This window comes from Clupea harengus, chromosome 18 (genome assembly GCF_900700415.2).
Source record: "Clupea harengus chromosome 18, Ch_v2.0.2, whole genome shotgun sequence".
Classification (NCBI taxonomy): Eukaryota; Metazoa; Chordata; class Actinopteri; order Clupeiformes; family Clupeidae; genus Clupea; species Clupea harengus.
In genome coordinates, this window is record NC_045169.1 from 16,577,568 (window position 1) to 16,591,203 (window position 13,636).

At 48.8% G+C, this 13,636-nt stretch overlaps 1 protein-coding gene across 1 annotated transcript in view; it reads right to left on the reverse strand.

The window, feature by feature from the left end:
- LOC105897462 (C-type mannose receptor 2-like) overlaps positions 1 to 694 on the reverse strand; it is a 2,257-nt gene extending 1,563 nt beyond the window's left edge. Inside the window, exons 1-2 of the mRNA XM_031584724.1 lie at positions 460 to 694; positions 1 to 229 (exon numbers count right to left, since the gene is read on the reverse strand). The exon at positions 1 to 229 is cut by the window's left edge and continues 113 nt beyond it. Coding sequence (XP_031440584.1) covers positions 1 to 229; positions 460 to 694 — 464 coding nt within the window. The remainder of the gene's footprint in view (positions 230 to 459) is intronic.
- Between the last annotated feature and the right edge of the window lie 12,942 nt (positions 695 to 13,636).

A 13,636-nucleotide genomic window follows, 5' to 3' on the forward strand; every position in this document is an offset into this window, starting at 1 on the left:
GTTTCCCAGTGGCGGAATGAGGAGGTGCTGCCATCTGACCACTCCCAGGCATCTCTGAACAGGCCAATCCAGGTTTTAATCTTTATGTTTATGTTTTCCTTTATCTGGTCATTCTCTATCTGATTCCTCACACTGGCCAGGTCTGTGTGTTTCTCTCTGCAGTATCTCTGAGCATCTGCCCAGTTCTTTTCATCAGTAACCAGCACATAGGGATGTGTTGAGTTTTTCTCTGTGGTAATGCATGTGTCATGGTTAACTGAGAAACAGCACAGCTTTACAGTCTCAACTAATGTGAGTGCACATAAAGTCACAACAAACTGACTGATATACCTGCACAGTCTATGGTAAGAGTCAATAAGATCATAACCAACTGATTTGTTTATTTGCATAGTTTAGCAGCCTGTATTCAAGAGTGAGCGAGTAAGGCTGAGAGGAGTGGAGAGGATTAAGGCTTCTCACCATCATAGCAGATGAAGGGCATCTTCTTATCACACTTCTTACGGCGCCATTTCCCATTTCCTTTCATCACAGTGCAGTCCTTCTTATTAGTACCTTCTGGCGGGTCTGAGTCCCACTCCCTGAACTCTGCCCCATCCTCTCTGTACAAATCCCTGTCAGCCAGAGACCACTGCCACTTAGGACTGCTTCCCTGCTTCAGCCCAATCCAAGCATCTGTAGCACCTGCTTCATGCATTGTGCTATTTAACATCTTTAACATCTCTTTCATGTTGTCGATGGTGGCAAGGTCAATAAAATTCTCTTTGCAGTAGCGCTGAGCTTCAGTCCAGTTCTTTCCCTCTTTCACCATATGGAACTGACATGGCACACAGGAGGAGAGACTGCACAGATCGGAGAGGAGAGGAGAGGAGGAGTGACTGGACATACCTGAGAGGAGAGGAGAGGAGGAGTGACTACACAGACCTGAGAGGAGGAGAGGAGAGACTGCACAGACCTGAGAGGAGAGGAGAGAGGAGAGGAGAGAAGGAGAGGCTTCTGTCCAGTTCTTTTCCTCCTTCATCACATGGAACTGACGTGGCACACAGGAGGAGTGACTGCACAGACCTGAGAGGAGAGGAGAGGAGTGACTGCACAGACCTGAGAGGAGTGGAGAGGAGGAGAGGAGAGAGGAGGAGAGATGGCACAGACCTGAGAGGAGAGGAGGAGAAACTGCACAGACCTGAAAGGAGAGGAGAAGAGAGGTGGAGTGACTGCACAGGCCTGAGAGGAGAGAAGAGGAGCAGAGAGGAGAGAGGAGGAGAGATGGCACAGACCTGAGAGGAGAGGAGAAGAGAGGAGCGGTGAGGAGAGGAGAGGAGGAGAGATGGCACAGACCTGAGAGGAGAGGAGAGGAGGAGAGACTGCACAGACTGGAGAGGAGAGAAGAGAGGAGAGGAGAGACTGCACAGACCTGAGAGGAGAGGAGAGGAGAGGAGGAGACACTGCACATACAGAGGAGGAGAGGAGAGACTGCAAAGACCTGAGAGGAGAGGAGAGGAGAGGAGCAGTGAGGAGAGGAGAGGAGGAGAGACTGCACAGACTGGAGAGGAGAGGAGAAGAGAGGAGAGGAGAGACTGCACAGACCTGAGAGGAGAGGAGAGGAGAGGAGGAGACACTGCACATACAGAGGAGGAGAGGAGAGACTGCAAAGACCTGAGAGGAGAGGAGAGGAGAAGGGAGGAGCAGTGAGGAGAGGAGAGGAGGAGGCACTGCACAGATACTGCAAAGACCTGAGCTGATAGGAGAGGAGAAGAGAAGAGAAGAGAGGAGTGGAGGAGAGGAGAGGAGGAGAGACTGCACAGACCTGAGAGGAGAGGGGACGAGAGGAGGAAAGACTGCACAGACCTGGGAGGAGAGGAGGAGAGACCGCACAGACATGAGAGGAGAGGAGAGGAGGAGAGACTGCACAGACCTGAGAGGAGGAGAGACTGCACAGTCCTCAGAGTAGAGGAGGAGAGAGAGGGAGAGAGGGACAGAGAGGACAAGAGAGAGAGGGAGAGAGAGAGGGGACAAGAGAGAGAGGGAGAGAGGGACAGAGAGGACAAGAGAGAGAGGGAGAGAGAGAGGGGACAAGAGAGAGAGAGAGAGAGAGAGAGGGGACATAGAGAGAAAGAGAAAGAAGGAAAGGAAAAGAGAGGGCTGGCTGTGGGAGGTGGAAGAGTGCGTCCCAGAGGGTCCCACAACACGCTGGTCTGTCATGGGGAGCCTAAGAGTGACAGAATGGCCCCAGGAGAGGAGGAGGAGGAAGCAGAGGAAAAGAGAGGGGAAGAGCGGCGGACTGTCTGCCTAAGAGAGGGGCTGAGAGAGTCGGAGTGCTAGGCGGAGACGAGGAAGAGGAGGGTAGCAAGGTAGGCACTTCAATCTAGGCACACAGGGCTACTGCTGTTGCTGCTTCTGCTGCTGTTCTCTCACAACCTGCAAAGGAAAAAACAGAGAGAGAGAGAGAGAGAAGAAGACAGACAGACAGAGTGTGTGAGTGTGTGTGTGTGTGTGCTGGGTAAAAGAGAGATAGAGGAAAGGGCATAGTGTTGCTGAGAGGATATATAGGAAGGATCTGTAGAGAGAATCAAAGACTGAGAACTCAAATGAAGAGGAATCAGAGAGAAGGAAGGCGGAGGAAGTAGAAAAGGAGGAGTAGAGAGGATGAAGAGAGTGAGAGGTAGGGAAGTAAGGGGAGAAGAAGAGGAAGTTGTGAGCTGGTTCAAAGTCACTGGAGGAGCAAAAACCAAAGCCACAGATATCTTCAGCACTGGTCCACAGTGGCTACCTGGGAATAAGGAGCAGAGAGCCTCACCCCAGAAACTGGATTATGAACTTATGTGACTTATATACCAATGTGTGTGTGTGTGTGTGTATGTGTGTGTGTGTGTGTCTGCTTATATACCAATGTGTGTGTGTGTGTGTGTGTGTGTGTGTGTGTGCTTGTATGTATGCATATGTGTATGTATATGAATGTGTGTTGTGTGTGTGTCTGATAATGTGAACACCCCTGTATGTGCTGACCTTATGAAGCCCTCTTTCTGTGTATGAGGGGCTTATCAGAGTGGGGTACTCGGAGAACTGACCCCCCCACCTCCCCCCCACCCATGTGAAAATCTCCATCAGCCTCTGGAGCGGCACACTGTTGATGGAGAAAAAGGGTTTAGCACTGTGGAGTGTGTGTGTGTGTGTGTGTGTGTGTGTGTGTGTGTGTGTGTGTGTGTGTAAGGAAGACAGAGGTTAAGAGAGTGAAAGAAAAAGACCGCGTGCGAGACTGTTCGTCTGTCTGACTGGGTGTGTGTGTTTGAGCTTTGTTTAGGTAGATGTGTGCATGTTCAACAGACAAAAGAGTGAGAGAGTGAAAAGAGAGCCCTCACCTGTATTTGAGTATGTTTGTCTGTGGGTGTGTGTGTTTTTGGATGTGTGTGAGTGTGTGGATGTGTGTGAGTGTGTGTGAGTGTGTGGATGTGTGTGTTTGTGGATGTGTGTGAGTGTGTGGATGTGTGTGAGTGGGTGAGTGTGTGGATGGCAGCCAGTAGTGGTTGTGGTGCGTTAAAGGGTTGTTTGGGGGAGGGGATGGGGTGCTGATAGGTGGCTTGTGGGGGGGTGGGGGGTGCAGATGATGATGGTGGGGTGGGGGGTTAGTAGTACTTACTGTGGGGCACACACTTGTACTGGACCTCTAGGTACTTCTTGGTTCCTCCACACGGGTCGGTGAACACTTCATTCTTAGCCTTCACCTCACACTGCGTGTGGTTATTACAGCTGGGACAGAGAGAGAGAGAGAGAGAGAGAGAGAGAGGTGTTGTAGAGAGAGAGAGGGAGAGGAGTGTTGTAGAGAGAGAGAGAGAGAGAGAGGAGTGTTGTAGAGAGAGAGAGAGAGAGGAGTGTTGTAGAGAGAGTGAGAGACAGTGAGGAGTGTTGTAGAGAGAGAGAGAGAGAGAGAGAGAGGAGTGTTGTAGAGAGAGAGAGAGGAGTGTTGTAGAGAGAGAGAGAGAGAGGAGTGTTGTAGAGAGAGTGAGAGACAGTGAGGAGTGTTGTAGAGAGAGAGAGAGAGAGAGAGAGAGGAGTGTTGTAGAGAGAGTGGGGGAAGTCAAAGCAAGGCCATGGAAACAAGATGGAAGGAAGAGGAGGACGTGGAGATGCGTGGAGAAGGAAGAGAGACAAAGAGAAAGACGGAAACAAGGAAGCAGCGAAGGAAAGAGAGAAGGTAGAGAGAGAGCAAAAGAAAGAGGGGAGAAAAAAACAAAGTCAAGGATGGTTTAACACACACACACACACACACACTGTAGCGGTTCTACATGGAATTACGCCCCGGCGAGACCCCCTCCGAGCTCATCTCATGGTCATCACGATTGCAGATAACAACATCCCATACCAGCATTGTTCATGCACCGCAGGGAAAGATTAAATTAATTTACCTTCAGTTAATTTAACTCATCTGGAGAGGCACTGAGATGTAGACCTACGTTTATTCGTTTATTAACTAGCATTACCCTGTCCCTGACAGGGCAGTGTCCTAGCGTAGCTATGTCAGTTATTGGACAGCGTCAAACATCGGCCATTCTGTTAAACAATCAAAATGCTAAGTTTAATAATGGATTAACAATCGATATGCTCAGTTTAAAAATGGATTAACATGACAACGTGAACGTTTGCTGATAACACACGCAGTCCGATAATTAACACTGTTACGATAACTGTCTAGCTAGCTAGCGCAGCTAGTGAATAGCTAACGCTAGCTAGTTTTAACCAGAGATAACTTGCCTAAGCCTAGCATAACATCAGTGGTGAAAGTAAGCCGGTACTGTCAATGACAATAATGTGAATAATGAGTATGCCTATGATCATGCAGGCTTAGTTGATTACTTTAGCAGAGGAAAATTCCAACCTAACAAGTTCCATTTGGGAGACCCAGAGCATAGACGGATTATGAAACCATGGGCCCCTGGGCCTGGACATGTAAAAACTCCCCCCCCTTCACGAAAACACGCACGCACACGCACACACAAACACCATTAGGCATATATATATATATATATATATATATTATATTTGGATTTTACGGTCGAATTAGATACTAGATTGTATTGGGAAAGTAAACAGGTCAAAGTCTACTCCGTAACATCCACCTTCGGTGAAGTGTGCACTGCCCTGCTATTGTTTCTGACATTACATGTGACAGGGCAACAGCCGAGTGATTCTTTTCCAAATTGAAACTGATAAAGACCTACCTGAGGGGCAGCATGGGGCAGGGAGGCTGAATAGGCTGGCTATCCTGTCCATTGAAAAAGCAAATCATGCATCACCACTTTTATGTTTGAAAGGCGTTGTTCGGCAGGTGTGCTGTGCCTCTGGCTGTGCTCAGTCAGTTTGTCGGTCTTGACGTTCAGATTCTGCGCCTAAACTAGCGATATCATATTGTCTCATCACATGATCAAATAGAGACTTGACATTGGACAACAAGATACATATTACCCAGCAATCATCATTGCATATCTGTATATGACAAAAATAACAAAGAAAATAGGTTTTTTAATAGTTTCTATAGTTTATGTACGATAAGCATATAATTGTGTTATAGATTGCTACTGACGATTTCCCCCTAAAAATGATGAAAACCTAGCCTGGGTACCAGACGAACTTAGCCCCGCCCACAACATTTGAGGTCTGGAAGTTCGGTCTGGCACTGCTCCGTTGGGGAGAAATTATCAAAAATCAAAAAGCTGTTCGTACCAATCAAATTGTCAGGGCGGGCTTTATACGATGATGGACAGATGATCAATCATAACATAATCAACCACGTCACTTGGGTTGAATTCGTTTTTAACAAACATGGCTGTCGCTGGAGAGCTGAGATGTAGATGTTTAGATAGAGATGTTTTAGAAGACATCGACAGCGCATTCATTTTGAAAGAGGAACAGAGAAACGCGATCAGGGCATTTGTCGATCGAAAATATGTTTTTGCCGTCCTTCCTACGGGATTCGGTAAAAATTGTATTTATCAGCTGGCCCCAATGACAACTACGTTGCTCTGATTGGTTGTAGCTCTATCCAATTGAGCGAAGAGGCATTTTTTTCCTGGTTCGGTTGAAACACGCCCCATAATCAAACGTCAAGTCATAAAGTCAAGCGGAATATCCATTCCTCCCGAGATCCACAGTTTACCCAGCAAAAGCTCTGCCTCAACGGGCCGGCAGAGGAGACGCTGTGAGCGGAAGCAGAAGCGAGGCAAGCGGGCTGGTGTACGAGCTCGGCTAAAGGCTAACCCATCCAAACCACCACTTCCTTCAATTTTCCTTACCAATGTCCGCTCAATACGAAATAAACTGGACGAGATCAGACTACGACTCATGGCACAGAGGACGTTGACAAGCTGCTGTTAGACAGCAGCACACCAGACACAGCTATCCAGCTAGCAGGCCTCACCGTCTACCGGGCCCGACAGAACAGCTGACTCGGGTAAGAAGTCCGGTGGCGGTCTGTGTGTATTCTTAAATAACGGCTGGTGCACAAACGCAAGCATTGTCGAAAAGTATTGCTGCCCCGAACTGGAACTTATGCTTCTGAAGTGCAGGCCCTTCTACTTACTGAGGGAGTTTGGCATTGTTTACATCTGTGCTGTGTATATCCCTCCGGACGCTAATGCTAAACTAGCATTAGCACAACTACATGTCTACATAAGTAAAAGACTGGCCACACACCCAGACAGCGCATTCATTGTAGCAGGAGATTTTAACCGTGCTAATCTCAGATCTGTGCTCCCCACATTCCATCCAATTGTGACCTGTGCAACAAGAGGCAGTGTGACACTAGACCAGGTGTACACTAATGTTGTTAAGGCTTACAAAGTACAGTCTGACTCCCACCTAGGCCTGTCTTACCACCTCTCGCTGTTCCTGTACCCCTCACACCAACAAAGAATCAGAGTGACAAGGCCTACCACCAAGTCCATAACAGTGTGGAATGAGGATGCCATCCCTCAGCTACAGGACTGTTTTGACAGCACAGACTGGATGATATTTAACAGCCTGGAAGCTTCTGTTGACTCAAAACTGGCACTGGAGGAATACACATCTTCAGTTATGGACTACATCAACTTCTGCGTGAACAATGTCACAAGAAGGATTGTGAGAGTGTTCCCCAACCAAAAGCCATGGATGTGCAGAGAGGTGCGTACACTACTGAAGGCCAGAGACACAGCCTACAGATCAGGTGATGCACCAGTGTACAGCGTAGCCAGGGCAGCACTGAGAAGAGGCATAAAATCTGCAAAAGCCAAGCACAGGCAACGTGTTGAGCAACTTTTCCACACTCATCCGAGACAAGTATGGGAGGGAAAAAGGGCAATCTCGGACTACAAAGGGACTGCGTCATCCCCCCGACCAGCTGTGCTACCCTGACTGAAGAGCTGAATCAGTTCTATGCACGGTTCGACAGGGACAACAGTGGTCAGCTGCCTCTGTCCCTACCCTCTGACGATGCTGCACCCACTCTGAGCCCCCACGAGGTCAGACTCTGCTTGAAAACCATCAACCCCAGGAAAGCGGCAGGACCAGATGGTGTGGCAGGCCGCGTACTAAGGAATTGCGGTGACCAGCTGACAGAGGTTTTTACAGACATTTTTAACCGCTCTCTAGCCCTTTCACATGTCCCCCCATGTTTCAAAGCATCAACCGTCATACCTGTGCCAAAAAAGACCGCGGTCACATGCCTGAACGACTATAGGCCAGTGGCTCTCCCCCATACCTGCTAAATGTTTGGAAAGGCTGGTCATAAAACACACAAGAGGCATCACACCAGCTTCCTTTGACCAACACCAATTTGCCTACAAAGCGAACAGATCTACAGAGGATGCAGTAGCCCTGCTGCTTCACACTGCACTGGAGCACCTGGAGCTAAAGAACACTTACATCCGTATTCTCTTTATAGACTACAGTTCTGCTTTCAATACGATCCTTTCAGGCAAACTCATCTCCAAACTTCAGGACTTAAACCTCAATGCTACACTGTGTAACTGGGTATTGGACTTCCTGACCAATCGCACACAGAGAGTACAACTGGGGAAGCACCACTCTTCGAATCTGACCATCAGCACTGGCGCCCCACAAGGTTGCGTGCTCAGCCCACTATTATACACTCTCTACACCCATGACTGTACGCCCTCCTGCCCATCCAACTACATCTTCAAATTTTCAGATGACACAACAGTGCTTGGCCTCATCTCCAACAACGATGAGGCTGCCTACAGGCAAGAAGTGGGAAACCTGGCAGTCTGGTGTTCTGAGCACAACCTCAGTCTCAACTTAAAGAAAACAAAAGAGATGATCATTGACTTCCGGAAGTCTGCCCAGCACAATCACCATCTCCCACTCCACATCAACGATGAAGAGGTTGAGCGAGTCACCTCTTTTAAGTTTCTGGGTCTAACGCTGACGGAGGAGTTGTCCTGGGACAACAACACAGCTTCCGTCTTAGGGAAAGCCCAGCAACGCCTCTTCTACCTCCGGAAGTTGAGGAAAGAACACCTGTGGGTGAGGGTTAGTAGATGGGTAAAACAGACGCACAGGCTCAGTGGGAGTGACGAGGTGTGGGTGGTCACTGCCTATGAGCAGCAGTGGTTTGATGTGGTTCTTGAACTGCTGGAGGGGTAGCCCGGACAGATGCTTATACTTCTTCTGGAGTGATTCTATTGGGTAAGTATGATCAGCAAGGTCGATGCAAGCTGCTGTGAAGGCGTTGGTGATGCGATAGCGGGTCTTTGGCCAAGCTTTGGTTGAGATGAGGAAGGTGACACAGTCGCCCTGGAGGGTTTGCGTGTCCTGCCTGATGGTGCGTAAAGCCAGGGTTTCTGGTGTGCCTTGGAGGCCTAATTTCTGAGCGGCAGTGGGCAGCAGCATCGTTCTCTCCGATCCATCGTCCAGCACTGCATATGTATCGAGGGTGCGGCTGCCATAGTGCAGGGACACTGGAACGACTTTGAGAAGGATACGGCTGCCCTCTGTTGGTCGGTCGAAGTAATACACCGTTGTTGACGCCTCGCCTCTATCCTGAGTCACCACTGCCTGTGTTGTTCCTTTCTGCTGCCCCGTGTTGACATCATGTAGAACTTGTAAATGGCGACCGTTGCACAGCCTGCAGAGCTTCTTCAAATTGCACTGTGCTGCTTGGTGTGAGCGAGCACAGCGCCAGCATCTTTTGTTGGACTTTATCCACTCCGTCAGCTGGTCTTTGTTGAGTTTACTTATGGCTGCACACTGGCTTAGGTGGTGTTCACGGTTATCACAGAAGGCACAGTAAGGTGAAGGCTTACCATTGGTGGGAGAGCTACTGGGAGGATTAATTTCCTTCGGCGTGATCTCTGATCCATGCAGCACAGTGACAGGACGTTTTCCGAATTGCTTCGGGCTATTCTGGTCTTTGGCTGCTGTGGAGGATAGCTGACCATCGAAATCTTGGCACCAGGACTCATACTTCAGGTCGTTGAGGGTGTAGGTATTGCCTGACCGACTGAACATGCATCTGCGGAACTCCGCTCGCTGCTCGGGGGGTAACTTACTAAGCAGGCGAGCAACATGGGAACCGCACTGCAGCTCCACTTCTCCATCAGCGCCAAGAGTCTTTAGCATACCCACCAGTGCTTAAACAGTTCTGAGCTGTCAGGTGGTAACAAGTTCTCTAGGGCGATCTTGAGGTGAGCAAACTCACCAGGATCTCGGTGTGAGAGATGGGGAATGGTTGGACGAGGGCCACGGTACGCTGTGTCCAAGTTGGTGCTCTGATAAGACGGTCTTGAGTACATGGACATCTGCCTTGGCGTGTAGAGAGGGCGCTGAGGAGGTGGCGGGTGCTGAACAGGCTGTTGGCGGCGTGCAGGTGGGTTTACAGGCACTTCATATGGCGTGGAGGTGAACCTGGGTGGTGCCGGAGCCACACCGGACCAGGCAGGCGGCTGTAGCGGGGTAGCCGCAGGAGCATAGATGGGGTGTCTAGCCCTGGTGGGTCTCCGAGCTGAGGCTGCTTGCAGCAGCTGGTCTGGTGTTGACTGGTTCTGCTTGACTGCTAAAGTCTCATCTTTCATGCCTTGCAGTTCACTCATAAGTCTGTCGAGGCGTTCAATCACAGGTTGGTTGCTGGTTGCCTCTCCGTCGCACAGCGGCGGTGGCGGTGGGGGTCATCATCCTCATCGATGTTCACTGGGTTCAGGTGGTTGTCGGATGCCTCTTGTGACTGTTGGAAGCTGCGTGTAGTGCTGACTAGCTGTTGCATGTCTGCGCGGACTGCTTTCAATTCTTCCAGGTCGGCAGACATACGCTGACAAGACTTCTGAAGCAGGCGCCGCTCACGCTGGATCTCCTCTAACTCTGTTCTGAAGACTGTGCCTTGCTGGGTTTCGTGGCGTGGGCCATAACTGGGGGTAAGATGATCACGTGACCTCTCTTCTCCTCTGTCTTGACGTAGCTGGTGGGCTAGCTGTTCCTCTTGGTCATGCAGCAGACGGGGGTGGGTGCGTAGCATGCATCGCTTTTGTGGAGGGCAGCATCCCAGTTCAGCAGCGGGCGTATTGGAGTAGAATACTGAGAGGTGAGGGTGGTCTTCTCGGCCGCTCCCTTCATGTGAGTCATCTGTTCTTTTCTGTTTCCGCGCCAGTGAGATCCAAGGTCATGGAGATTTACCTCATAGTCTTCAAAACGAAGAGGGGGGTGTCTGGGGCGTGCACCATAGGCTTCAAACCCTTGAAGATCCATCTTGATCTAGATTGAGTGCGATGTATCTCCGGCTCGATGGACCATTAATGTGGGTGAGGGTTAGTAGATGGGTAAAACTGTGTAGGTAGGGTAGGACTGTATAGGGGCTGTTCTTATTCTATCATCACACACAATCCTGAGTGTCGGCCAGAACACCACTTCAAGGCCAGGATGTTCAGGGCAGGAGAGGTGCACGCTGAGATGAGGCAAGGATGAAGCGAGATTTGATGTAACCACTTTGTATTGGAAACGAACCAGGAATACAGGAATTCTCTAACAGAGATATTCAGTATGTTGCAAGCAACCAGTGTGTTATAACAGTGTGTGTGGAGTATGTGTGGTTATCTTTCATAGACGCACACGTCGAACTAAAGGGGTTTCTTGGTCTCAACACATGAAAGGTATGGAATTGCTGCTTCAATAGGGCGACACAGTAAAGTATAACAATGTGCGTTCTCTCTCAGGCATGACGTTGGTGCTGCTAATAACAAATTAAGAGTCCTTCAGCATGAAAAGGAAAAATATCATATTAAATGGTAAATAAGTCCAGAGCCTTTTTTACAACACCTTCCTCAGAGACTACTGAGCAACTTCTACCGCTGCGCTATAGAGAGTGTGCTGACATGCTGCCTGAACGTATGGTTCTCCAGCTGCACAAAGTCAGAGGCTGATTAAAACAGCGGGAAGGATCATCGGAGCAGAGCTGCCCGACATCTATTCCATCTCCTCCTCCCGTTGCCTGCAGCGTTCAAATCGCATCCTCACAGACCTTCCCCACCCTGCCCATTATCTGTTCCATTACTCCCGTCAGGGAAAAGGTTCAGATCGACAAAAGCGCGCACCTCCAGAATGGCAAAGAGCTTCTATCCTCGTGCAATAAGGCTTCTCAACAGCTCACCCAAAAACACCCCCCCCCCCCCCCCCCCCGTCTGCCCCGCCCCCATGGACTGCACTCTTAACACTCTACCCTGCAACTATTGATGCACCTCAATGTATATATATATATATTTCTTTTTTAATTTACTCAGGGATATTTATTTATCTATTTATTAATTGTTATTTATCATTATTTAGCTGTGGCAGTTAATGTCCACAGCAACTTAAGTTTTTAGCTGTCTGTTGCTGCCTCTACTGTCTCGTTGTTTTTGTGACAATGACAAATAAAGTACTTTGAACTTTGAACTTTGATAATCACAGCCCTATGACAGACACACAAACACACCATAAATCCCTCTCCTTCTATTGGCTTTGTCACTCTCTCACTCTCTTTATCTTCCCATCATCTTTCCTGCGGCAGTCTGCCTCTATCCCCTCAGCAATCCCCCTCTCTCCTCCAGATCTCTCACTCTGTCTCATCCTATCTATCCCTCGCTCCTGCTCCCTCCGTCCATTACCACGGTGATGGATAGCTGGAAGAGGGAATCCACATCACACACCACATGTGCATTCACACACATCACATGCACACAGACCACACATATACACACACACAAACAAACACAGAGACTGACACACACACAAACACACCACAAATCCCTCTCCTTCCATCGGCTTTGTCACTCTCTCACTCTCTTTATCTTCCCATCATCTTCCCGCCTCTATCCCCTCAGCAATGCCCCTCTCTCCTCCAGATCTCTCACTCTGTCTCATCCTATCTATCCCTCGCTCCTACTCCCTCCCTCCATTACCACGGTGATGGATAGCTGGAAGAGGAAATCCACATCACACACCACATGTGCATTCACACACATCACATTCACACAGACCACACATATACACACACAAACACACACACACACACCATACTCACAAACACCACATAAATACACAAATACACACTCATGCACAACTATTAATCCACACACACACACAGTGCGATATAAACACTCTCTGCGCAGAGGTATACTACTGCGATATCTCACACTCACAGGCCATCAGGGCCTCACGAACAAAATGAAATGACTCACACATAAGCATGTGTGCACAACACTCGCACACACACAAACACACACACCTCTGTGACATGATCTCAAAAGCTTTGGCCAGTTTACAGTTCACACTGTTAATAGGAGGTGTGGGGCAGATCTTGTCGTTGGTGCGACCGTAGTTGGCCGTCTCAATCATGATGACATCACTTCCTGGACAGCACAGCTTGATGGGGTAGTTCTCGCACGCATGGGCAGAGCAACTCAAAGCTGCGCAGGAGAAGAGGATAAGAAAAGAAGAGAGGAGAGAGAGAGAGAGAGAGAGGAGTGTTGTAGAGCGTTGTTGTAGAGAGCAATTTAAAAAACACACCCACATAGATAAGAAACACATTACATATAGTATTGTGCCATAGCATGTGGTTATTATGAATGAGGCATGATTGTTTTTATTCATGCAGACTGTCATAACATAGATATGTCCTTTTCATCTAGATTACAACGAGGACAGAACAATGAGGACAAAGAGATCTTCTGTATCCTCCATAGCTCTGGTTCTCTATTACAGCTCTTGAGTTTGTTGAACATATGTAAACAAACGGATGAAAAGCATGCATGGAAAAACACCTCCTCAGCGTCATTACTGTAGCTGTAGAAGCAACAAAAGATATATATAGACACTTATATATATATATATATATATATGTGGCGCAACCCTTTCCACACTGAATCACATCTTGACTGGGTGTCCTAAATCACTTGGAGAAGGCCGATACAGGTGGAGGCACGACAAGGTTCTTATGGAAATCGCCAACTGGGTGGAACAACAGAGGCTCAAAGCAAACAAACATCAGCTAACACCATCCCAGTCTGTCAATTTCCAAAGAGAAGGGGATACGATTCCCAGGGCAAGAACAACTGCCAAGAACCTACCCTCCATTTTGCATCGAGCGTCCGACTGGGAGATGCAAGTGGATCTGAAGGAAAGA